Source organism: Triticum urartu, chromosome 2 (assembly GCF_003073215.2).
Source record: "Triticum urartu cultivar G1812 chromosome 2, Tu2.1, whole genome shotgun sequence".
NCBI lineage: Eukaryota > Viridiplantae > Streptophyta > Magnoliopsida > Poales > Poaceae > Triticum > Triticum urartu.
The window spans coordinates 513,440,652-513,467,305 of NC_053023.1; the positions used below are offsets into that span (position 1 = coordinate 513,440,652).

At 42.6% G+C, this 26,654-nt stretch overlaps 1 protein-coding gene across 2 annotated transcripts; it reads right to left on the minus strand.

Moving 5' to 3' along the window:
* Window positions 1-19,918: 19,918 nt before the first annotated feature.
* Window positions 19,919-25,823, minus strand: LOC125538361 (DDT domain-containing protein DDB_G0282237). Of its 2 annotated transcripts, XM_048701620.1 has the most exons (11): window positions 25,578-25,822; window positions 24,374-24,534; window positions 24,054-24,226; window positions 23,004-23,362; window positions 22,855-22,933; window positions 22,402-22,742; window positions 21,901-22,311; window positions 21,723-21,821; window positions 21,424-21,585; window positions 21,257-21,345; window positions 19,919-20,397 (listed from the first exon to the last, which is right to left on the minus strand). In XM_048701620.1, the coding sequence occupies exons 2-11, from the start codon at window positions 24,484-24,486 to the stop codon at window positions 20,211-20,213; spliced, it is 2,013 nt and encodes a 670-aa protein (XP_048557577.1). In that variant the 5' UTR covers window positions 24,487-24,534; window positions 25,578-25,822; the 3' UTR covers window positions 19,919-20,210. The 2 variants fall into 2 exon arrangements, with proteins under 2 accessions (XP_048557577.1, XP_048557578.1); XM_048701621.1 differs by lacking the exon at window positions 21,723-21,821 and having other exon boundaries at window positions 25,578-25,823.
* Between the last annotated feature and the right edge of the window lie 831 nt (window positions 25,824-26,654).

A 26,654-nucleotide genomic window follows, 5' to 3' on the forward strand; every position in this document is an offset into this window, starting at 1 on the left:
GTTCTTTTTTCTTCCGCGGGAGACACGGTTGTGCTTTCGTGAGAGGCACGGGCATGCCTCTTTCGGAAAGGGAAAAACCATGCTCTCGATTCGGTTTCTCGTCCGATTTTTTTAGTAAAAAAAGTTTTTTAAAAACTATCAACATGGGATCTAGCTTTGAAAGTCTTGACGCGAGGAAATCAATAGTAAAAACAGTTCGAGATTTGGACGCACGATATAAGAGATAAAATATTTTGAATAAACGGATCTACGAAAAAAGGAAAAACTTTCAGGTTGCGACAAGTGATGCACATGCAGCGCGCTACTTGTCGCAACCTTAAGTGGGAGTGATCTTTGTAGCGAATACTCCTCAACTAGTGATTTTGATATTTTATATTTTTCTCTGTTTTTAAATAAAAAAATATTTTCTATCCTTTTTAGAAGATATGTTTTTTGTCATGTTTTTTTTAGAAAAACAATAAACTGGGCCTCTGGGGCAACGGGGGTTCGCCCTGGCCCTTCCCCAAGCGAACGGCCTGAAACGCTAGCTGGAGCCTGGAGGGCGAGAGTGAAGGAATCATCTGTTTTGAGCCTTTGTTCGATGGAACGTTCTTTTGAGACCCAACTTGATTGGCAACGCACGATAAATCGGTGCCTAGAGCGGAATTTCCTATTGGACGCACACTGCGTCAAAATGTCGACCCTTCGCAGAGACCTCATGATCTACCCCGCAAAAAAAAAGAGACCTCATGATCTAGCGATGACCTGGGCCAGGCCCACTAAGGTGTTGCAGCGTTTTTCTGTTTTGGGAACCTTCTAAAACTTCCTGGCCGGTTTTTCTGGTTTTGGGGACCTTCTAGAAGGTTCCCTGAACCGGTTTTTTCTGCTTCTTCCTTTTTCGTTTTTTTCTATTTCGTTTTTCTGTTTATTTTTATTCTACCTTTTTTGTTTCCGTTTCTATTTTTTATTTTTGTTTCTTTTTTCTGTTCATGTTTTTTGAAGAGTTCATGTTTTTTTTTGAAGAGTTCATGTTTTGAAAATTGTTCAGAAACTGAAAAAAATGTTCGTGCTTCTAAAAAATTCAAATTTTAGAGAAAATGATGTCTTTTTTCAAATTTTGTTTATAAATTCAAAAACTGTTTGCATTTTTATAAAAATTTCAGGAATTTAAAGAAATGTTCCCGTTCTTTCAGAAATTGTCCGGAATTTTTTTGTTAAAATTTATCTGAACTTTTGTGATAATGACCTGCATTTCAAAAACTGTTCTTGTATTCAAAACTTGATCACAACTTCAAAAAATGTTCTTGTTTCCACATTTTTGTCACATATTCAAAATTTGTTCCGCGTTTCATTTTTTGTGATTTTCAGAATTGTTCTCCATTTCGAAATTTGTTCTGAAAATTCAAAATATGTTCATGATTTAAAAAAGTGTTCCTTGTTAATGTATACTTACTAAAATTTTGCTAGCTCCACTGGTTTTCGAAATGTTCATGTATACTTACTAAAAACTGTCCTTGTTTTCAAAATGATGTTCGCATTTTGAAAAATTGTTTTGGGAATTCCAAAAAATGTTCGGGAATTTCAAAAAATGTTCAACAATTCAAAAACAGATCCCATTATCAAATTTTGTTCTCAAAATTCAATAAATGTTGGAGTTTCTCAAAAATGTTCTGGAATTTCAAAAAATGTTTGCACTTTTCAAAATAGTTCCCACTATCAAATTGGTGTTCTTGAAATTCCATAAATGTTCGCGTTTTCATCAAATGTTCAGGAATTTCAAAACTATTTCTGTCAAAAAATCTTCACGTTTTTATTTTATTTTTGAAAAAATGAAAAAATGTTCGAATTGTTCAAATTATCGGATTTTCAAACATTGTTCATTTGAAAAAAATCAGAATAACCAAATAAAGTTTGAAAATTCAAAAAACTATAAGGATTCTGCTTTGCAATTAGTTCTTATACTAGCGCGCTCCTATTTTGACACGAATGTTTGCTAGCTCCACTTGTTGGCAGCTCTTCCACAAAGGATGGGGATTCAGTTTCAGAGTTCGAATCCTAGCTATAATTTTGCGTGCTTTCTTTTATTTTTAACATCGCCACGCTACTGTACCGCAAACAGACAGCGCCCACTAGTGGGCCGGCCCAAGTCGCGGGGTCTGCATGCGTCGCGTGGCTGTTCGACGCAAAATGCATCTAATAGGAACTCCGGACTAGAGCATCTATAGCTGGGCATCCCGAACCCGCCTCAAACATTCGGGCAGATGGGTCACTGACCGGTCAAAAAAAAGCGACCCGGGCGGCCTCCTCAAACGAACCTCAAATACCCGGCCAGCAGCCTCATATTTAGCCTAAATATGGGACGCCCGGCGCGCCCGCCACGTCAGACTGACGGTGGTTTTCCATATGAAATCGCCTGGAAACCCAGAGGTCCGACGGACGTCTCCTCCGGTGAAGGTGTGAACGTCGCGTGGCGCCGCTCCGACTCGCCGCCCGAGCCCAAATCAAGCTATTTAAACCGGCTGGCGTCCCTTGGCCCTAGCCACATTCACATTCTCCCTCTCCATGCCACCAGCCCGAGCCCATCCACCTTCTCTATCATGCTCCGCCGCTCTTCTCACGCTCTTCGCCTTCGTCGTGGTTCGGCAAAAGATAACCACATATGCTATACTCAAGCCGGAGCGTCGGTACCAGATCGAGCAGGAGATCTGGGCGATGCGTTCGAATCCTAGCTATAATTTTGCGCGCTTTCTTTTATTTTTAACATCGCCGCGCTACTGTACCGCAAACAGACAGCGCCCACTAGTGGGCAGGCCCAAGTCGCGGGGTCTGCGTGCGCGCGTGGCTGTTCGACGCAAAATGTGTCCAATAGGAACTCCCGACTAGAGCATCTATAACTGGGCATCCCGAACCCGCCTCAAACATTCGGGTAGATGGGTCACTGACCGGTCACAAACAAGCGACCCAGACGGCCTCCTCAAACGGACCTCAAACACCCGGACTGGCCAGCACCCTCATATTCACCTAAATATGGGACGCCCGGGCGCGCCCGCCACGTCAGACTGACGATGGGTTTCCATATGAAATCACCTGGAAACCCAGAAGTCCGACAGACGTCTCCTCCGGTGGGGGGGTGAATGTCGCGTGGCGCCGCTCTCGCTCGCCGCCCGAGCCCAAATCAAGTTATTTAAACCGTTCGGCGTCCCTCGGCCCTAGCCACATTCACATTCTCCCTCTCCGCGCCACCAGCCCAAGCCCATCCACCTTCTCTCTCCCGCTCCACCGCTCTTCCCATGCTCTTTGCCTTCGCCGTGGTTCGGCAAAAGATAACCACGTATGCTATACTCAAGCCGGAGCGCTGGTATCAGATCGAGCAGGAGATCTGGGCGAGGCACGCCGCGTTCGAATCCTAGCTATAATTTTGCACGCTTTCTTTTATTTTTAACATCGTCGCGCTACTGTACTGCAAACAGACAGCGCCCACTAGTGGGCCGGCCCAAGTCGCGGGGTCTACTTGCGTCGCGTGGCTGTTCGACGCAAAATGCGTCCAATAGGAACTCCCGACTAGAGCATCTATAGTTGGGCATCCCGAACCCGCCTCAAACATTCAGGCAGATGGGTCACTGGCCGGTCACAAAAAAGCGACCCAGACGGCCTCCTCAAATGGACCTCAAATGCCCGGACTGGCCAGCACCCTCATAGTCAGCCTAAATATGGGACGCCCGGGCGCGCCCGCCACGTCAGACTAACGATGGGTTTCCATATGAAATCGCCTGGAAACCCAGAGGTCCGACGGACGTCTCCTTCGGTGGGGGTGTGAACGTCACGTGTGAAAGGACCATGATGTCGCCTGGAGGGGGGTGAATAGGCATTTTAAAATCTTTTACGGATTTGGCTATATCCTAATGCGGAAATAAACTAAGCAAATACTTTTCAAGCACAAATTCTAAATATACTAGGCTCACGAAGTGCACCAACAACTTAGGATAAACAAGATGAGGATATGAGTAAGCACAAGTAAGTCACACAAACTTACTCAATGTATATCACGAGATATGGAAATGAATAATACACACAACCACAAGTAAGCAATACAAGCTTACACAAATTGTATCACAATATATGGAATTGAATGATACAAGCAAACTCAAGTAAGCACTACAAGTTTACACAAGTTATGTCACAAGATATGGAAATGAATGTTACAAGCTAGCAATTCACACTAAGCATAAGATAGAACAATAGTAGAAAGTATGAATTGCGAATATAAAGTGTAGGCCTAAATAATCTCTTCGAGGGAATGGCCAACACAATATAATGAGGACAACAAGATATAGTGAATGCACAGTCAAGTGACCAAAGTAAACCACAAGTAAGGAGTTAGCATTAGGGATAACCAAAGTCACGAAGATGAGGATGTATCCCGATGTTCACTTCCTTGGAGGGAAGCTAGTCACCGTTAGAGAGGTGGATGTTACCACAAAGGCACACCAACGCCACGAAGGCTCACCCTATTCTCCTTGAGATATCACCACGAAGGCGATTCTCATCCACTAGTGGTAGACCTTGAGGCGGCCTCCAAACCTTCACAAACTTTCCAGGGGACAAAACACAAGTTGATTCCTCACCGGAGCACTCCTACCGCCTAGGAGTCTCCAACCTCCAAGAGTAACAAGAACAAAGGGGAAATGCTCAAGACTTGCTCAAATCACAAATTCCTTTGGTCAAGAGAGGGAGAGGGAGTGGATCTATCACTTGATTGTAAAATCTCTCAAGAACTCTCACGAGTCTCTCCGAGATCTAAGATTTGGTGTAGGAGAAGTGAGAGGGAGCCTTTTTGTGTTCTAGGGTTCATATGAATGTGTTGCTCAACCCTCTACCGGATTAGTAGAGGGGTATATATAGCAAGCCTAGAAAACTAGCCGTTTGTGAGTAAGTGGCTGTGTTGGGCCGGACATCTGGCCAAAGCCCGGACATCTGGCCCAAGTTGGGGCCCCGGACATCTGGCCCAAGTTGCCGGACATCCGGAGGACACAACCAGCATTTCAACACGGTTCTGGACATCTACGGCCGGATTTTCAGGCCAAGTCCCAGATATCCGGCCAACACAAAAACTGGAGGCGTCCCAAAAGTAAAACATCCATAACTTTCTCATCCGGACTGCGATTTTGATGATCTTGGGCTCGTTTTGAAGCTATGGAAAAGCTCCAGGTCCTCATATAGAGAACCACCCAAGATAAACCAAAATGGAGGATGCAAAGTATGCAAAGGTTAGATCATATATTTTGGGGAACCTAGTTGGCTATGGATTTATTTGGTATATAGGATATGAGTGGAATTGTGTTGGATAGGAGTAAAATATGCCTATGTTGGAATATGATGTGAGGAAGTAGAAATAGAAGATGTTGACTTGAGAAAATCTATCACTAACCCCTTTGGTCCCCTCTTAATAGTGCGGGATCCCTATAACTCAAGAATCATAAAAGAACTATACTAGATAGCTTCCGGAAACTCATTCTTGAGCATATATCCTTTTCGATGGTCATCGATCCGCACAACTAAAGCCAAAGGAACTAATACCTTTGACTAAAGCATTCCAATTGAGCTTGATGTTGACCTTTATGCTTGGCTCAAGTCAGAGCGATGATCTTGATCATGAGACTTGGTGAAGGCTTCAAGTTGCTCCCGCATAAGCCATGCGGGGAGCATTGCATTGTATTCATCTTCATACATTCATCACGTGATCATCCACAAGCTTCAAGCATGTAATCCTTCGGGATGGCTGTCTTTAACTTGCCCTTGTCAACCATGATCATCAACACTTGATGTCATCCTCTCATGGACACTTGAGATCTCTCTCTCTCTCGATGTGAGCCCATGAGAATCACCTAACCCTCAAAACCATAGGCAACACATAGTATGGGTTAGTACACAGAGTGCAATTGATAATATCTTATCATACCACAAGATCCTATGTGGTGCATCGTTTGCGCTCGTGTGTTGACCATTTAGAGTTCGATCTCCGAGCTTCATCTTGGTCAACCGATATCTCTACTCCATGTTTAATCTTGACGTCATGAAGGGTATGTTGAATTCTTCACTTGAATATATTTCTCAATCATGACTCAACACATGAGTCCATTATGATCATATCTTTGAGCCACTCCTAGAATTCATCATACAAATCATCCTTTTAAGATCTTGATCCATTATGGCTCAAACCATAGCTCTAAGCATCGCAACCCTTAAGATACTCCAATGAACTCCATTTTGATCATCTCGATGTAATTGTTGCTTCAAAGAAGTTGTCTTCCATTATTGTTCAATCATTTTTCAATGGGACTAACCTTCAAATGTATATCTCAATGCAAACATTAGTCCTATAGGATTGTTATTTAATTATTAAAACCACACATGGGGACTACATGTACTTTCAATCTCCCCCATTTTGGTAATTGATGACAATCTCAACAAGAGGGTTTATATAATGAATTTTTAAATAAGCATGCAATTTATCCGAGGGTAAACTGTATACTTGGGATGGTTGTACTATCATCAAGACACTACACAAGCATTTGATGATAGTACACCCATAGTATATAGAGCAAACTCCCCCACAAAATATGCATGTGTGAATGAACTTTGAATGTCATTGCATATATTGGTTGACATAAACTAGGAGAAGATTTCCCTATATACAATACTCATCCATGCAACAAGAATATATAACAGGGGTAGATATGCATGAGTGACAACAAGCACTACAAAAATACTTATCTTAAACCCTCTAAACTTCTCCCCCATTGGCAACAAATGCCAAAATGGATGGAAAAATCTAGAAGACTAATATAGTATGAGTTCCTCCTTAATGTGTGCATATCGCAAAAATGTGAGTGAAATCAAATACACATATTCAATGATGAAAAAATTGAGGAGCTCAACCCATATATAGTATCTAGAATGCAACAAGATAGTATGATATGAAAATAAGATTAAACATGGGAGGAAAACATTCAAAAGATCCAAAGAACATATTTTGGACAAGATAAAATAGGAATATCCAATGTGATCATCATGTCAAGTATGGGTCCAAAATACATCCAAAACACTTGAGTGCGCAAGGATATATGCAATGCATACAAGCACTCACGACACAACCTCTTACCGAATCCACTATACGAATAAAAGGAACACACAAAGTGGCCAGCAAGGACTAAATGATATCAAGGAAAGATATGAACTTTCTTATGTATAAAAATTTCTAAGTGGACAATAATAATATTGATATGTATCCACAAAGAAACCCGTATACACAAAAAAGGTTGTAATTGATAAAAACATGGTATCCACAAGTGAATCCACTATTATACAACTTTGAGCCTAGCATAAGAGCAAGGCTCATGGCACAAAGTACATGGCACAAATTGATCTCATTTGCATAACACAATGTGACGCAAGCAATCAAAAGATCCGACGATCCAGAAGGATAAAAGAATATTATGATTTGAGCAATGGAGTGTTCTAAGGAAAATAGAGAAGCTCCCCATGATTTGTGCACTATTTAGAATTTTTTATTTTAATAAGTGCACAAAATAGGATCATCACTCCCCCAAAATCAATAGGAACACAAAACAATTGCAAGCAAGCATAGATAGGAAAATAAGCCTAGTAATTGCAACAAACATATGGTTGAGCAACATGTAAATGAAGCAACCTAATAATAGGCACAACCAAAATGATGTGTATGAGTCATGTCAAAGCACTTGAGAAGACTAATATAAGGATGAGAATTAAGCATCAACATAGTCTTGAGTAAATGAGATACAAGGTGCCAGACATGTCCTTCCCACACACACGAAGTTAAGCAGGTCACACACACACACATCAAGCAAATGGGTTCACATGCTCACTAATAGCAAATTAAAAATCAAAGCTTGTGACAACCCATGGTGAAGATAGGAAATAATAGGCTTGTCAAGGCAAGCGCGAGGACAACAAACTTCACCAATCATGAGTGCACTAAGATTGAAAGAGGTCATACACGCACTCATACAACGAATGCTTCCATGGAGCCACCAAAGATATAAAAAAAGAGAATGAAACGGTGGACATGAAAGAATAGGGATATCAACTAGAGATGTAACTTCTCTCACGTGTATAGGATTCTAGGTAGATGACAATCATGGTGATATATATCCACCAAGAAGGATGTACACATGAAATAGTTACAAAAGGAAAGAATAAGATATCCAAACAGGAGTCATAAAATATACCAATGAGATCTTTGCTTGAAAGCATAGCACATGGCTTAATATTATCTTATTGTATATTAGTGAACTCCAAACACACAACCATCAAAGACAAGTCATTCATGTTGTCCAAAATAAATCAAAGTGAGAAATCAACATATGATAGCACACAAAGTTCAACATATGAACAAAGGAAAACTAATGAGCATATAAGATATGCATTGCACACATACTCATAGGAATATCTCACTCAAGTAGATATAGGATACTATAGACAATGAGATAACAAACTCCCATAACTCCATACAAACTAATAAGATGAACTCGAACAAAATGGTCTTTCGAGTTATCATTCGGCGTAGAAACCACATAAGTACATGATCATCTATACTAACACAAGCATAACATGAGAGATTAGAAATAAACACAATGCTTGGATAGCATATTATTGACATACCAATTAGATAGATCATCATGCAAAGCAACAACTGGAATAGCTTTAATCAAACGATTTTCCAAATATGATTTAAGATAACCAAGGGCAAAACCGCACAAGAATTCCATACGTGAACAAGGCATTGCAAGCCATGGCGATATAAGATAATCTCAAATATAAATTCTAAGTGGCATCCCTCAATTGTTCATATTAACAAGGATTGTGATATGCACAAAGCATATCACTCCCCCATAAGATGATGATCCATGTATTATCCATAAGAGGCAAACGAAACCCAACTAAGGATAATTAATGGATGACAATTTGAGTTTCAAATGAGCTTTACACACCACATAGTAACTAGATAATATTGCACTAACAATACTAGGTGGTATCCCACATATATACACATTTAAGGTTTGTGATATGCGTAAACATAGCACTCCCCCATAATGTGATGATCCATTAATATCTCAAAAGAGCCAAGGAAGATTCAACTAATGAAGCAATAAAGGCTCGAAACCACACACACAACTATACGACATGCATAACAACCTACACATGCTAGATAACACAAATCAAGCATACTAAGAGGCACAACATTAACAAATACATACTAGGTACAAAACCTAAACATGCATGGGGCTAGTAACTTTCAATGTAGACAATATAAATACAAGTTACCGCCAAGAGGAGCATTTGAATGACAAATATGATGATAATTCACTTGACTTGGTTTGAATCATAATGAATGGTGAGAATAATTTTTCTTTGTGAATTATCCAAGTCTCCAATGCCCTCCACACACCTATTGATCAAGTTTGATCTCGATGGTCCCCAACCACGTTGGGTCCTAAGAAGTTAGTAACAATAGGCTTGGCAACCCAAATGGTCTTATCCACTTTCAAACCACTTTGGGCACCAACATACTTGGCAAACATATTACCATCAATATCTTTCCTAAGTGAATAATGATCATTGATAATTGGAGGCTTAGAGATGTTACCGTTGGGACATGATGAAGCTATGTGTCCCTTCTTACGGCAAATATAGCAACATGTACTCCTCATTCTCTTATTCTTTACTGTCTCAACTTGGGAAGTAATAACATGTTTCATCATGGATAGTGGTCGTTCTTCAACTTGAGGTTGAACTTGAGATTGAGCTTGAGGCCGCTTCCCATGTAGCTTCCCTTTATAAGCCCTTTTCTTCAATGGACAAGATCTCACGTGATGTCCAACCTTTTTGCACTTATAGCAAGAAATGTTGGACTCGTTCTTGGCTTGGTCTTGCCCCTTTTTCTTGTTTATGGATTTCTTCTTGTTGGAGTGAAAACTATGTCCATCATCGCACTTTTCCAAGTCTTTCTTCAAACTAGTGACTTGGGCCTTGAGCTCATTAATTTCCTCTACATGGTTAGTTTCAAGACTAGAAACAAGAGGACTAGTGGAAGTATAAACTTCATGGTTAGAGCAACAAGACAAGGTAAGCAATTCATCATGAGGTGTATCAATATCATGTACAGAGGAAGTGCAAGGACTAGCACATGGAAATGAGGCATTTTGAGTAGAAGATGTGCTAATATCCACATGAGACTCACACGATTTTACCTTCGTGAACATAGCCTCATGAGCTAACTTTAGCCCATCATGAGAGATTAGAAGATCCTCATGAGTGCCCAAGAGCTTTTCATAACTTTCTTCCAATTTCCCATAATTGCTAGTTAGCAAATCAAGTTGAGTCCTTAGCTCAACATTTTCTTTCAACATTGGTGCTTCACACAAGATAGAGTTAGTAGCACAATCATCATTATCAATATGCGAGGAGCATGTAGAAACTAGAGACTCCGCATGAGTAGCTTGAAGTTCCTCATGAGACTTAGAGAGTTTGGTGAGCTCTCCTTTGACATTCTTGTAGCCAAGGTCAAGGTGCTCAAAATCCTCTTTAAGTTTACAATGAGTAACTTCAATCTCTTCTTTTAAAGACCTCAAGTCACTAAGACATTGATGAGCCTTAGCAAGTTCATGTTCAAGTTGTTCACTTTTCGCTTGCTCGTTAAGAAATAAGTCATTACGTTTTTGAAAGCAAGCAAGAACATCTTGGAACCTTTTATAAGTGTTATCTTTAGCTCTATGAAGAGTTTTCCCAATCTCATAGAGATTTTGAGTCAAGTCATCATCATCATCCTCATTACAACTATCATCATTATCACTAAGAGAAGATGATACCTCGTCATTACCTCTTGCCATGAGGCACATGTGAACAAAGGGGGTGATGATGATTCTTTTGGAGAAGAGGGTTCTTCATCAATCAAGCATGCCTCATCTTTCTTGATTTCCTCTACATGGTTAGTCATAGAACAACTAGAGGAAACCAAATCATTTCTATCATGGCAACATGGGAGATCAAGCATATCATCAGAAATGAGCTTACCACCATCATCACAAGATATTTCTTCACTCACCATGTCATTACCTTGTGGCACGCCACATGATGGTGAAGTGGAAGATATTGAAGTGTCCAAGTAATTGGAGGTGGAAGCAATATAGAGTTCTTCATGATTTAAAAATGTGGAGAAATCCTCCATTAACTCCCCGAAATTCATCAATATTGGACCCACCATATATATCTTCAAGTTTGGTCCAAGCCTCATGAGCCGACTTGCAAGTCAAGATTTCCTTAAACACTTCGAAGGATATAGCTTGGTGAATGGCACTCAAAACTTGACTATCAAGATGCATATCCTCAAGTGATGGAGATTGTCCATCCTTTAGATTTGAATCCCCTACAACAACAATTTGCAAAGCATTTGGACCCATGGCCCGAAAGTGACAAAGCATGTGTAATCTCCACATAATGTAATTTTTTCCATTAAAACAAAATTTGTCATCGTGCACTAGTTCACTAGTCGGCATCGTTACTCTCTAGGCTGTGAAGCCTAATAAGGAGAGACCGGGCTCTGATACCAATTGAAAGGACCACGATGTCGCCTAGAGGGGGGGTGAATAGGCGTTTTAAAATCTTTTACGGATTTGGCTATATCCTAATGCGGAAATAAACTAAGCGGATATTTTTCAAGCACAAATCCTAAATATACTAGGCTCACTAAGTGCACCAACAACTTAGGATAAACAAGATGAGAACAACGAGGATATGAGTAAGCACAAGTAAGTCACACAAACTTACTCAATGTATATTACGAGATATGGAAATGAATAATACACACAACCACAAGTAAGCAATACAATATTACACAAATTGTATCACAATATATGGAATTGAATGATACAAGCAAGCTCAAGTAAGCACTACAAGCTTACACAAGTTATGTCACAAGATATGGAAATGAATGTTACAAGCTAGCAATTCACACTAAGCATAATATAGAACAATAGTAGAAAGTATGAATTGCGAATATAAAGTGTAGGCCTAAATAATCTCTTCAAGGGAATGGCCAACACAATATAATGAGGACAACAAGATATAGTGAATGCACGGTCAAGTGACCAAAGTAAACCACAAGTAAGGAGTTAGGGTTAGGGATAACCAAAGTCACGAAGACGAGGATGTATCCCGATGTTCACTTCCTTGGAGGGAAGCTAGTCACCGTTAGAGAGGTGGATGTTACCACGAAGGCACACCAACGCCACGAAGGCTCACCCTATTATCCTTGAGATATCACCACAAAGGCGATTCTCATCCACTAGTGGTAGACCTTGAGGCGGCCTCCAAACCTTCACAAACTTTCTGGGGGACAAATCACAAGTTGATTCCTCACCGGAACACTCCTACCGCCTAGGAGTCTCCAACCTCCAAGAGTAACAAGAACAAAGGGGAAATGCTCAAGACTTGCTCAAATCACGAATTACTTTGGTCAAGAAAGGGAGAGGGAGTAGATCTATCACTTGATTGGAAAATCTCTCAAGAACTCTCACGAATCTCTCCGGGATCTAAGATTTGGTGTAGGAGAAGTGAGAGGGAGCCTTTTGTATTCTAGGGTTCATATGAATGTGTTGCTCAACCCTCTACCGGATTAGTAGAGGGGTATATATAGCAAGCCTAGAAAACTAGCCGTTTGTGAGTAAGTGGTTGTGTTGGGCCGGACATCTGGCCAAAGCCCGGACATCTGGCCCAAGTTGGGGCCCCGGACATCTGGCCCAAGTTGCCGGACATCCGGAGGACACAACCAGCATTTCAACACGGTTCCTACGGCCGGATTTCCGGGCCAAGTCCCGGATATCCGGCCAACACAAAAACTGGAGGCGTCCCAAAAGTAAAACATCCATAACTTTCTCATCTAGACTGCGATTTTGATGATCTTGGGCTTGTTTTGAAGCTATGGAAAAGCTCCAGGTCCTCACATAGAGAACCACCCAAGATAAACCAAAATGGAGGATGCAAATTATGCAAAGGTTAGATCATATATTTTGGGGAACCTAGTTGGCTATGGATTTATTTGGTATATAGGATATGAGTGGAATTGTGTTGGATAGGAGTAAAATATGCCTATGTTGGAATATGATGTGAGGAAGTAGAAATAGAAGATGTTGACTTGAGCAAATCTATCACTAACCCCTTTGATCCCCTCTTAATAGTGCGGGATCCCTATAACTCAAGAATCATAAAAGAACTATACTAGATAGCTTCCGGAAACTCATTCTTGAGCATATATCCTTTTCGATGGTCATCGATCCGCACAACTAAAGTCAAAGGAACTAATACCTTTGACTAAAGCATTCCAATTGAGCTTGATGTTGACCTTTATGCTTGGCTCAAGTCAGAGCGATGATCTTGATCATGAGACTTGGTGAAGGCTTCAAATAGCTCCCCCATAAGCCATGCGGGGAGCATTGCATTGTATTCATCTTCATACATTCATCACGTGATCATCCACAAGCTTCAAGCATGTAATCCTTCGGGATGGCTATCTTTAACTTGCGCTTGTCAACCATGATCATCAACACTTGATGCCATCCTCTCATGGACACTTGAGATCTCTCTCTCTCTCTCGATGCGAGCCCATGAGAATCACCTAACCCTCAAAACCATAGGCAACACATAGTATGGGTTAGTACACAGAGTGCAATTGATAATTTCTTATCATACCACAAGATCCTATGTGGTGCATCGTTTGCGCTCGTGTGTTGATCATTTAGAGTTTGATCTCCGAGCTTCATCTTGGTCAACCGATATCTCTACTCCATGTTTAATCTTGACGTCATGAAGGGTATGTTGAATTCTTCACTTGAATAGCTTTCTCAATCATGACTCAACACATGAGTCCATTATGATCATATCTTTGAGCCACTCCTAGAATTCATCATACAAATCATCCTTTTAAGATCTTGATCCATTATGGTTCAAACCATAGCTCTAAGCATCGCAACCCTTAAGATACTTCAATGAACTCCATTTTGATCATCTTGATGTAATTGTTGCTTCAAAGAAGTTGTCTTCCATTATTCTTCAATCATTTTTCAATGGGACTAACCTTCAAATGTATATCTCAATGCAAACATTAGTCCTATAGGATTGTTATTTAATTACCAAAACCACACATGGGACTACATGTACTTTCAACGTGGCGCCGCTCCGGCTCGCCGCCCGAGCCCAAATCAGGCTATTTAAACCGGCTGTCGTCCCTCGGCCCTAGCCACATTCACATTCTCCCTCTCCGTGCCACCAGCACGAGCCCATCCACATTCTCTCTCCCGCTCCGCCGCTCTTCCCACGCTCTTCGCCTTCGCCGTGGTTCGACAAAAGATAACCACGTATGTTGTACTCAAGCCGGAGTGCCGGTACCAGATTGAGCAGGAGATCTGGGTGAGGCGCGCCGCGTGCGGCGCCTGCATTGTTGTTCGGTTGCCTCCAGACTCGCCGGAGTCGGAGGAGGAGAAGGCGGATGGAGAGGAGCAGCAGCCGGCTCCAATGGAGGTGGTGGATCCGAAGGAGGACGAGGCGGAGCAGCTGGAGCAGGAGCTGGTGGCGACTCCGGGCTTCAACATGGAGGATGTGGAGGCGGAGTTCGCGGTCGCCCAAGCGGCTGAGATGGCGGAGCAGTAGGCCATCCGGGAGTCCATTCAGGATGAGGCATATATGGAGGCCAACCGGCAGTTCATCCGGCAGGAACGGGCAGCGACCGACGCATTCTTCGACGAACTTGACGCGGAGATGGAGGCGAAGGGCGACGCGGAGCAGCCGGAGTTGCGGTTGCCGCCCATGTACCCAGAGCCGGGCACGGAGATAGTGGATATCTCCGACAAGGATTAGGGTAGTATAGGTTATTTAATCTACATAGTACGTGCATTTCATCGGTTGCATGCTTTCACATGGATTTACGATTTTTAGTATAAGGTATTCAGATGCAGATGAGAAAATTTAAGGCCTGGCCGGATTTGATGTCCGCAGTTATAGATGCTCTTGTAGCTGCAACCGTACCAACATTGCAGCCCGTATGGCTCGCAAGAAAGCGGGTGAAAGTTCAGGAAACAAAACATCAATGAAAACTCAAATTGTTGCTTGAAAATTAGGCAATTTGCTCATCAGTTTTATAAAAAATGTGTTTTAGAAAGAAAAAAAATATTAGCATTGTACCATGCAGAGCTCTAGTATAGTAGATGAAAACATGAACATCAACATCGCACATGTAGTAACAAACGTATATGATTAAAAAGTAGATCAGCATATGTAGCACGTATTGATCGGTCGTAAGTAAAGCAGTCGTGGCTGCTGCAGAGGCGATGTTGTTGATGACGGTATTGGTGAAGCAGTCGCTCATAGAGCTTCCCAAAAATCGGATTCGCTCTCTCCCAGTGCAGACTATGTTAGTGGCGTCAGCAGCGAGAGGAGATAAAAACACTAACTCGATTTAGTGTACCTTTGGCAGTTGCCGATCAGTCGTACATATAGTAGAACCGGACAACTCATAAACTGACCAGGTTTCCAACTCATAAACTTACTAGGCAGGAGAGCAAAAGATAAGATTGGATTTTGGTGGACTATCCACGTGCCTGTCTGCCCGAGCGCTGCCCGATGAGGCAAGCGCATGTGGTGTTATCTTTCTCTCCTTATACTTATCCTTTAGTGAAATGGAAAAACTCGATACAAGTTGGTCTCACACCACCTCCATTTTCGAGGTGGGACTAAGCTCCTGTTTGTTTCAGCTTTAGACAGCAGCATAAAAAAATAGAAGCTGAAACAAATATCTATTTGGAATCAACTTTGCCCGTGAAACTGTATGTAGATTCGGGTCATTTTCAATGCAAATGTCTGAAGCACGTCCAAGTGTATTTCAATGGCAAAGCTGATTCTAAGCTTCAATGGTAACTGAAACTGAAACAAAACCTAAAATTTGCACCTTCAGTCTTGTCATACATGGGCCTTTGAAATTTATTAAGAATTAGCAAACATGCACGTGCGTTGGAACGGAAAAGATAAACTCTCATGCAACCCTAGTGAGCTTGCTACTTTTTCTCTTTGTACCATCAACGCTGGTGGCCAATTGTCCACCTAATTACGACAAATGTGATAAATCTCAAGGTGGTGAGTTTGGTCATCACATTTTAGCATGCTCAAATTATTATAAAATAAGCATAGCTAAGCAAAAATTATGACAGGAGATTAATAAGAAACGAAGATCAGTCTCAAGGCAATGAGTTTGGTCAGTTGCCAAGCTCCTCACAGTGCATGTTGCGAACCAATTCAACACCAAAATGTCCATAACAGCGGAATTTATTCCTTTGTTTCATGTGCTGGGGATACAGAATATTCCTTTGTTTCCTGTGCTGAGGATACATAATTTAGTTTTCTTCTTTTTCTTCCCTTTTCTTAACTTCTTTCCTTCCTAGCCCACAATCTCATTTAATAATGAGATACTCTCTTCATCTGATTTAATTATCAACATCTTTGTTTATTGATTCTCAAGGAGGCTTCTTGCTTTTGCAGGCAACTCACGGACCCATTTAAATTAGCAGGAATTTGTGTAAAGAGGCGAGGTAGGATTGTCTAATAAGCAAATGAAACCCTCTCATCTCTAGTTCAGTTAGCCTTCTCTTTTATACTCTACATGGCTGATCATGAGATCGAGTCCCCATACAACTATTTCTTTTTTGTCCAAAAAAGGCCGCGGGATTGTTTATCCTGAAAAAGGGTGCGGGCAACGGACGGACTGAACCCAAATGAAAGCCCATTCTTATGACTTAGGCTAGTTGTAATGGTAGTATCATAGCTAGTATCATGCATGCCAACTATGCAATTTTGATGAGGTGTCATAGTCTTAAATGAAAAAGAGATGGTGGAATATCATATCATGATACCGTATCATAATAAATATTATGCTACTTTGTGTCATGCATGGCAATAAATAAAGTACTACATGATACTAATATATAATATTATGCATTAGGGAGGTAGTATTATACACTAGTATTATATGCATGATACTACTACATGATACTTTCCATTACAACCAGCCTTAGCGGCCAAGCTTTTTTGGGTCAAGTTTGGAGCGCGGGCGAACAGCTGGATGTGACCCTTCTCTCTAAGAAACTGCTAGATGCGGGCCGCCGGATGAACAAGCGTAGAGAGGCAACGTAGTACAAAACTTGAACGAATTGTTTTCTAGCAATGTGTTATTCCAACGCATAGACGCACAAAAAATTAGTATCTCTTGGATAAAAAAAATTCAAAGAAACCTACCTCCGATTATTAGTAATGAAAAATGATGAAAAATATATAGATATAGATTAGCTATTGAGCCAAGCCCAAATATTTCAAAAATTATTTGATGAACACCAGCAACCAAATGGAAGGAAAGCAACGATCTACATACACATCTCGCAAAAATAAAAAGGGAAACGGTTCGGTTCGGTGCACCGGCCGAAACTGGGCCGGTCCCTCCTCATCGCGCAACGCACACACACGTGGACCCACATGGCCGCTTGACCACCGCTCATCATAGAAACCTTATCCTTACCCCCACGCGAATATCTATCCAATTTCTTCCCCTGCCGCTCTTCTCTCTGTCTCTCAATCCCCACAATCCCAACGCCAGTGACTGTGCTTGAGGTGTGCCGAAGCCGACACGAGCGAGGAGCTGCGTCGATGAAGCGCCACCACGACGAGCTGCGCCCATCGAGCGAGGTCGTGGAGCGGCCAGCCTACGGCGGAGGCTGTTTGTGTCCTCGGCCTGACGACGATGCGCAGAGGGGATGCACTGGGACCCGATGCTGGAACCGGCATGGGGATCTGCTTCAACCAGCGCCGAGATTTCCTTCAACGGCGAGGATGGTGGTGGACGGCGACAACGGTTGCCGTCGCGGTAAATTGTTCTTTTTTTAATTTTTGTTGAAACTACTTTCGAATTTTGCTGGAACCATTTTCTCGATTTGCTGCAACAGGAGGGGACAATGTCGGGCGACCACGGCCGCGGGTGCCATGATTTTTGTTGCATAGATTTTTTGCTGGAACCAGCATTTTGACTTGTTGCAATCGGCAAGGATGGTGCTGGGACGGCGGCGACGATGTGATTTTTTTTGCTGCATTGATCTTTTTTCTTCTTCTGAGGAACCATTTTTCATTTTTGCTGGAACTATATCAATTTTTTGTTGGAACCATATGTGTTTTTTGCTGGAACTATATTAATGTATTTCGCTGGAATCATAGCATTTTTGCTGCAACCACATTATTATTTGCTGGAACCATATTAATTATTTGCTTGCTGCAACCACATTATTGTTTGCTGAAACCATATTAATTATTTGCCGGAACCATGTGTTTTGCTTTCAAGCTGGCAACCGACGAGCGGCGATGCCGACGGCGAGCGACGAGAGTTGGGGAACCATCGGAGCTTCCAGGCCGGCGCAGGCATGGATCGATAACACTTTTTGTGTTTTGTTTCCTTGTACGTGTGAAAAGGAAAAGGAGGCGAGATCTGACAGTTCGCTACTTCCAAAGCACCCGGCGCCTATCCTATCGTTGCCCAAATAAAAACGATCTGCTTACACATATCCATGGGAGGGACTCTCGATCGAACAACCAACATGACCGTGGCATAGACTTGCGCCGCCCTGCCTCCCACGCTCTGAGCATGGCCGTCTACGTACACTCCTCCCAGTCCCTCCAAGTTGGAGATACACCTGTGTTTAGTTTCCTGATTTGCATGTGGCTCGCACCCGCCATGCAAAATTTGGATGGTTTGGTAGGCTGCATGGGCTGGTGAGCCTGGTCCGTGGATGCAAAAGGAGGCCTCCCAGCCAGGCCGAGGGAAACGCAAGTATCTCGCGTTTCTCGCATGCAGGCTCTGGCTCGTTCGCTTTTCTTCTACTATCTTTCATCTCTTTGCCGCTAGACCAAACGCCGCCGTTGTCGGCCTCAACCAAACGCCGCCGTTGTCGTCCTCAACCAACGGTCGCCGCCGCCCTCGTCAAACTCTGTTGTCCTCGTTCAACCTCCACCAAGCGCTGCCATTGTCCTCGACCAAACGTCATCGTCGTCGTCGACCGCCGCCGTGGTCCTCGACCAAGTGCTGTCGCCGTCGTCGTCCACGACCAAGGGTAGCCGCGCGCCGCCATCGTCCTCGATAAGTGTCTTCGCCGTCGTCCTCGACCAAGGGTAGCCGCTGCCGTCCTCGACCAAGTGGCGTCGCCGTCGTCGTCGTCGTCCTGGACCAAGCCTCGCCGCCGCCGCTGTCCTTGACCAAGTGCCGTCGCCATCGTCGTCGACCAAGCGTTGCAGCCACCGTCGACCTCGACCAAGCATCGTTGCTGCCGTCCTCGTCCTGCCGTCTGGAGCCGCCGAGCTCCGGGTCTCGTCGCCCGGCGCTGCTGCGTCACAGCGTTCCTCACTGAAGGAAACGATCGGTTGCATTTGCACGGTGACTCGCGACAATATCGGTCGAGTCTGCACAACTCGGCCAATCTATCTCCTCTGTTTCAGTTCAAGTGTGCGAGATAGCTGGAGCAGTGCAGTTTTGGTCATGATTGGCGGCTCGAGCGATGGATTACGTATTAGCCATCTGTCGCTGAAGTAGCTAGCAAACAATGATATGTCAAGCCCAACAAAATTCAGAAAAACCTGCTCGTAGTGCAGCAATATCATGCAAGTTCACCAAACACCCATCTCTACTCATCCTTGCATCAGCCCAACCAGGCCAGGCTCACCCAGGACGCCCCATGCAATGCAGCCTGTAGCTACGCAAGCAACCAAACACGCCCTAAAGCGTAGCTAGGAGCCAGCACACATCCAACAGTCAGCCATGGAAAACTGAAGACATACTCCTAGATAATAATTGCACTTGTGAAAGGGCGTGGAAGCTGTCAAATCCACGACATAGAACAGATTCCTAGCTAACGATTTGTTTTCAGCATCGCCACTTCAGTACCAACTACAGAAACAAAGAAAACATCGACTCTACCAGGGGTCAAATTACATGCAGCTCCAGTTCGACTGCCTTAGTTTCCGAAAATTTGGCGCAAGAAATGAACCCCTACTACGGTTCAGAGTTGAGACAACAAATAGGCCATACAAAAAGTAGCCTATCCATCTATCAACTAAGTAGCTCGGTCATCTTTCGATCTGTTTCTCTTTTGAACAGGCTTCCATGTGTTGACATACTCGAGGAATGACGTAGAAGGGCTGTCCTTTGGATGAGCATGTACACGAGATGAACGCCGCAACACAGCCTCTTCAACTAACAACTGATGTGTCACCTCCTTCAATCTCTTCTCCACAGCATTACTATATTCACGAACAAAGGGAAAGCTACTTGTTAGTTTTGCTTCTGCGAACCTAAAGCCAGCTCTTGTCCTCAACAGTAGGTACAAGGGCAACGCAAAAGAATACTTATTCATATAGACAGAAAAACATGCGCAAGTGAAATAAACAACAATGAGTTGCGGTCTGGAAAACAGTTTTGCATGGACAGAAAAAAAAAATCATTTCATTTTCAGTGAAGAACGCTGGGCACTAATTTTTCTTTTTTGAGATTTCCATGGTTTGGCATTGGAAACTTTGGATAATTTCTACTCCACCCGGAATTAGTGTAGATACATCCATTTGGACGACAACTAATTCCGGACGGAGGAAGTATGTAATGAGATATCTATTTCAAAGGAATCAAAGGGCATCATTTAGGCCCTGAACCAGCCCTTTCACAAAAAATAGGTCAGCATGGCCTGACCAGTTTTCAGCGATGTCACAAAATTTGGTGCCAAGTTCTTCCAGATCCAGAATACAAAATTAGTGGTTTATGACACCCCCTTCTATAATACAGCCAAATATCATCGCAAAGGAATAAAATTGCGCTAAACAATAAAAGCACTATCATTCACATTGGTTAGACCAATCTAATGCTATGAAGTGCAATGTTCATTAAAGCAAGGTTGACAGAGGACAAGATCGTAAAATGCACAGAACAGAAACTAGGATAGATTCAAGATATTGGATATAAAATGTGATGATCTGCACTTCCTAGTGTCAACTACTCCTACATCTCTATTCTAAGAATCAACAGAAGGCAATCACCACACCACAAAAACAGTCCAATAGTACGAGATAAATTAAAGAATATAATAATAGAAGACTTTCAGTTCCATACCTTATCTTGTTGTAGAACTTGTCAAGCTGTTGTTTGAGTGCTCTCTCCCTTATGCCTTTAATGTTTAAAGACCCAATGAGCGCATCAAGCTGTTAATTGCAGAGTTAACATAGATTGTTGTACATAGAAAAGGAAGCAAAGAAATTTATACAGTAGCAAACAATCACCTCTTCCTTGGTGCTATAGTACCCCCACTCTTTGGAATCTGCACTTTCAACAAAAAGTCTTCCTTCACGCCTAAAAAACCAATACCTGTTATAGTATCTGTCTTTTCCAAGAGGACTAGTTCGTACTGATTGGTCCAGTAGTTCTTTCTCCAGATGCCTCCCCTATAAGCAGAGAGAAGCACTTTCATGAACAGTTTCAGCAGAGACATGCATGTACATATGTAAGAATTAACATGTGTGCATAAAAGGTTACATGGATTAAACTTAAAAGATATACTGATATATAGGTAGGTTCTCACCAGATGCAATTTCACATCTCCCATTTTGCTGGCGGGAGCGTTTTTCCTCTCCTTCCCTTCTTTTGCCACAAGCTGGCTATTAACATTCCCGTTGCCGTCCTGTACAGCATTTGTCTGATTCATTTCCTTTTCTGTTACATGGATTAAACTTAAAAGATATACTGATATAGGTTCTCACCAGATGCAATTTCGCATCTCCCATTTTGCTGGTGGGAGCGTTTTTCCTCTCGTTCCCTTCTTTTGCCACAAGCTGGCTATTAACATTCTCGTTGCCATCCTGTACAGCATTTGCCTGATTCATTTCCTTTTCTGTTGCCACTTCCATGATCAGCTTCTGCTCTTCCTTACTCTTTCTAGCAATCTCTCTTTTTTCTGCTGCAAGTGCATGTTGCTGATCAATGCGTTCGTCTAATTTCTCTTTTACAGCAATAGTTGCAATGGCTTCATCTACCAATTCCCGTAGGATTTCAAGTTTCAGGCTAGTGGGAACAAGACCATAGTGACCCCTCCGTACTGTTGATATGTTACTGGAGATACTTGTCATTTCCATGAAATCACATAGATACTCCTTCCAGGTGACTAGAGATACCTACATACAATATGATTCATGTTTCAGGGAACAGAATATGGTACAAGTTCGCCCAGACTTAAATTTTGAATAATAAGAAGAAGAAATCACCTTTGATTTTCTGTTCTTGTTCTGGATAAACTCAAAATATTCGCCTTCATCATTAATAAGCAAATTGAGAAGTGCAGTGTGTATTTCCACAAGAAGAACAAGATTGGTTTCTTTGTGGCAAATTGCATTCTCCAGATCTGACAAGGAAAACGGCGACAAGCATAAAAGCCTCCCAAAAGACATGCAGAAATCCCAGACCATCAGGAGATCTCCCACAGAACTTATAGGGACTTTGAAATCTGTGGATGCTGGGCATCTCTTTGACAAAAGAGGGTCATCTGCCACCGGCTTTACTAAAAGATCATCGATTGGGTATTTAACTGGTACTACTTGCTCCTCATCTGAAAGTCACATGGAAAGTGAACAATAAGAAGCCAGTCAAACCTGTAGTAAAATGAAACCCATGGTAAAATACAAAGTGAAAGAGATGACATGAATATCTGCTTAATTCACCTTTCTTTGACCTTTTGCTGGCATCTTCTGCAGTCCCATTCGCTAGTCTTTTCCTTGCTTTGGACAATCCTTCACCATTCTGTAAGCCATGATGTATTAGGATCATAATAATAAGAGAGAGAATAAAGGAAACAAGAAAAGATGGTTACAATCATGTCTTTTGGAGGCTCAGTGGGTATGCCATATTTCTTTGCAAGATTCATATGTACGATCCATGGAGAGTTTTGTGATGTTGATTCCCTGACAAAAATCTTGAGCATATTACGACCACAAGGTGCTTTCTTGCGAATTAGATCGTCGGCTCTGAGAACTGAAGTGCTGGTAATTGCATTGTCTTGACCAATCCAGCCCACCTCATAGCTTGTGGTTTTACCTGAACCTATAACCTTCAGAATCTTGCAAGCAGCCTCCGAACCATCTCTTTTAGCATGTAATTCTAATCCTTCAAACAGATTCTCTTGCAGACTGCCATATATCTTGTTGACAAGGTCAGTTAAGTTAAGTGTACCTGAAGCAAATGCAGTGTATCCGGCCTTAAAAATATAACACAAATATTCTCACCTAGAAATATTCCGCGTTCTTCACTAAATAGAATAACATGTAGCATATGAAAATATCATAGACATAAACGATAGTTTGCGACAGCGTGAAAAATAGCCTCACTGCAGATTATTAACAGTATACAGATGACACAGCTAACTAAATGTGCAGTAAACCTATATGCCAGACTGTCAGTCGCATGGATAGATTGCCAGCCCTGAATTGGAAATTTATTACAGTGCACACATAAAATGAGAAATCAAATGTGATGAATCAATGGAGGAGAACATATCATCAATTTTATCCAGAAAGAATGTCTGAACAATCCAAAAGAAAACTGATGAAAACAAGTGGGACTTGTCAGTGAATATAAACAGAAAATCTCAAACACGCGAAACTCCTTACCAGCATAAAATTCTAAACATGCAATGATGCCACAGATAATCAATGTCAAACAAACAGCATTAGCTCAATGGCCTTTAAAAAAACATTTCCTAAATGTAACTTAGTCTAGATATACACATAACAAAATGCTATACCGTTTCTTTTTCAAAGGCCAACAATGTGCATCATAAAGAAATAAGGATTATAGCGAGACTGAAACATTATAATCATGACAAGTGCCGATAATGTCATAATCAGGAAAAGCTTGGCCCTACTGTATTGGATCATCTGGAGAACAGGAGACATAAGCTCTCTTGGCAACTGTTGAGCCTTCTCTGCAGCCCGCTGCTCTGAGACCAAAGCTTCCTCATAGGTTAAATTAGATTTTCCAGACACCTTACATGTCCAAACCCTTTTACGGTAAAGGTTCAACCTATTCAGGTACTCCCTAATCAATAGTCAAGGATGCACACTGTTGCTGCAACATAGTCTATTGCAAACATAAAAGCTGCAAAATGTCATATTTTGTTTGGAAATTATGATTTATATCAGGTACAGATCAATTAATTGTGAACAGTTATATGTAAGAGGATACTGGTAATCTCGAAATATCTCCTTAGTAAATCGAACTTGGAACACCTTCTCCTTGGGATCCAAGTCCTTTGGTGGGTCCAGTAAGAAGAAAGGTGTCCTCTTGAAGAGAGGCATTTGGTCCTTGTAATACAACCTCTACAAAACGAACAATTCGTTCCACACCTGCAAAATTTAACAACAGTTACTGCATTCTCCTTCAGGAGAAACTCTAAGCCATCAAGAGCCATGCACCGCATATATGAAGCACAAGACAAGGAGCAGGTAATGTACAGTAGTGTTAATTGATACTAGCATTGGTTCATGGGTACAGTAACTTTTGTAAAAAAAATGCATGAAAGTCATGGAACAACAAATGGAAGAATAACATTGCTTCAACTCCAGCCTATAACTTTTACACTAATCACACAATGTCGTGTGTTAATCTTTTACATAAAGATTTAGAATACATCATGTACAAGCTAATCTCCTATGTAAAGATTAAAAATACATTCTGTAAAAGCTAATCTTCACTAGAAAAATACAGTAATCGGCGCATATCCGCTCAATGCAGCCGTACACGATGTCCTTGTGTTAAACCTTTTTGTACAAAGATTCAAAATACATTCTGTACAGTGCACGCTAATCCTCGCTAGAAAATACAGTAACCAGCTCATATTCGTTCACTGCAGCCGTAGATCTATAACATGACCCAAGTGCAACACTTGAAATCCAGCAACCAAGAAGTTCTACCATTTTTTATAACATCAACAAAATGCACTTCAGATTTACGGCATGGAAATGCGTCATGCCGCTTTCAACAAATGGCATGAAGATGCCACTCCGATTCGCAGAATCCAAGAACCAAGAAACACCATGAAAAAAAATCAACACCAATCACCCACCAACAGATCGCCAATTAATGGGGCGATTAATGGCGCGACCAAGCCTCCCCATCCCGACCGCCTAGCGAAACCACCATTCCGTACCCACCAAAACTCGCTCTTACCCCCCACACCATCACTGGATACCCCGAAGGGCCGCCCCCAAACCCTAGGCCGTCAAAGACCGGGCATGCCACATCCCACCGGCCGCCGCCTAGAAATCATCCTCGCGCATAACAGAACCCACTAATAACCCATCAAAAACACGGAGAGATCAGCCCGAACCGACGGTCCTGCGTCGACCGGCGTCATAAAACGACGAGGGCAAGCATTCCGGGGCCTCACCAGGGAGTCCGCCGATACGACACGGCGGGCGGCGAGGCTGGGGGTCCTCGGGGATCTGCGCGCGACGGCGGGGCTACCGTGGGGCGGGGCGGCGGGGGAAGCGGAGGCCGGAACCCCAACCGCCGCTTTGGCGGCGCGGGGGATTTTTGGCGCTCGCGTTTTCGAGCTGAGAAGCCGAATGAGGAAGGGGGGAACGGACGAGCGCCACCGGGGCTTCCACTCTCTCGGCGAAATTTCTAGGTTTTTTTCCCCTTTGAAGGAATTTATAGCGGTTTGATGGGGCCAAAGAAACGGCGGTTTCTCGGTGATTCTGTTTGGACATTTCCAGCGAGGTACCTCAGCTTTTTTGTTTTATTACTGGGGCTAGCTGAAGCTTTTGTATGGCATGACAAAATTTTGAAAAGCAGAAGTTTGATGAATTTTACACAAAACATTTTCATATAGAAAACAGATAGATGAAGTAATTCTCTTTGCTGCACATGCGATGTCGTTGACAACAATGTTGGCGAAGACAGGTCGAAACAGACGGCAACGGAGACAGCGGGATGCAGCGCTACGTGACTTTAAAGGAAGATGACCCGTGGTGACGAACCTGAGAAGTCGCGTGTACTGCTTCTTGAAAACCTAAATCGCACTTTCCCGATGAAGGATTAGAAGGTGGTAGATTTTGGAGACCTGATGTCCTGCTCGCCGGTGCACACCGGCGTTCGGGATGGAGTAGATTACGATGACGGCGCAAGGAGAAACCCTGACTCGATTTGGTGCATCTTTGGTGCTGGTTGATAGGTCATGTAAGTAGGAGAAACGAATAGTCTCATGCTGTGATCATGATCTAAATTGACTAGGTTTCTAACTCATAAAATTTCAGGTCAAAAAATCAAGAAAGAAAATGACTAAAGGAATATGCGCTCCTGCAAGGCCGCGGACCTGATTTTGGTGAATCATTCAGGCGCGTGTTAATGGTGTTATGACCCAAGGGTGCCTCGCCATACCTAGAGTCGGCTTAAGTAGGCTGTCCCGAGGCCCCTTAGGTCGTTTTATGCCATGGGCCGTCATCTCGGCCTATGGGCCTAATAG

Bases quoted from the DNA above. Each gene is read 5' to 3' on its own strand.
- LOC125538361 (XM_048701620.1), bottom strand. From the start codon at position 24,486: ATGCCTCTCTTCAAGAGGACACCTTTCTTCTTACTGGACCCACCAAAG. The intron at 22,934-23,003 runs GTAACCATCTTT...CATGGCTTACAG, and splicing joins AGCCTCCAAAAGACATGATT to AATGGTGAAGGATTGTCCAA. The intron at 21,586-21,722 runs GTGAGAACCTAC...CTCTGCTTATAG, and splicing joins GAGATGTGAAATTGCATCTG to GGGAGGCATCTGGAGAAAGA.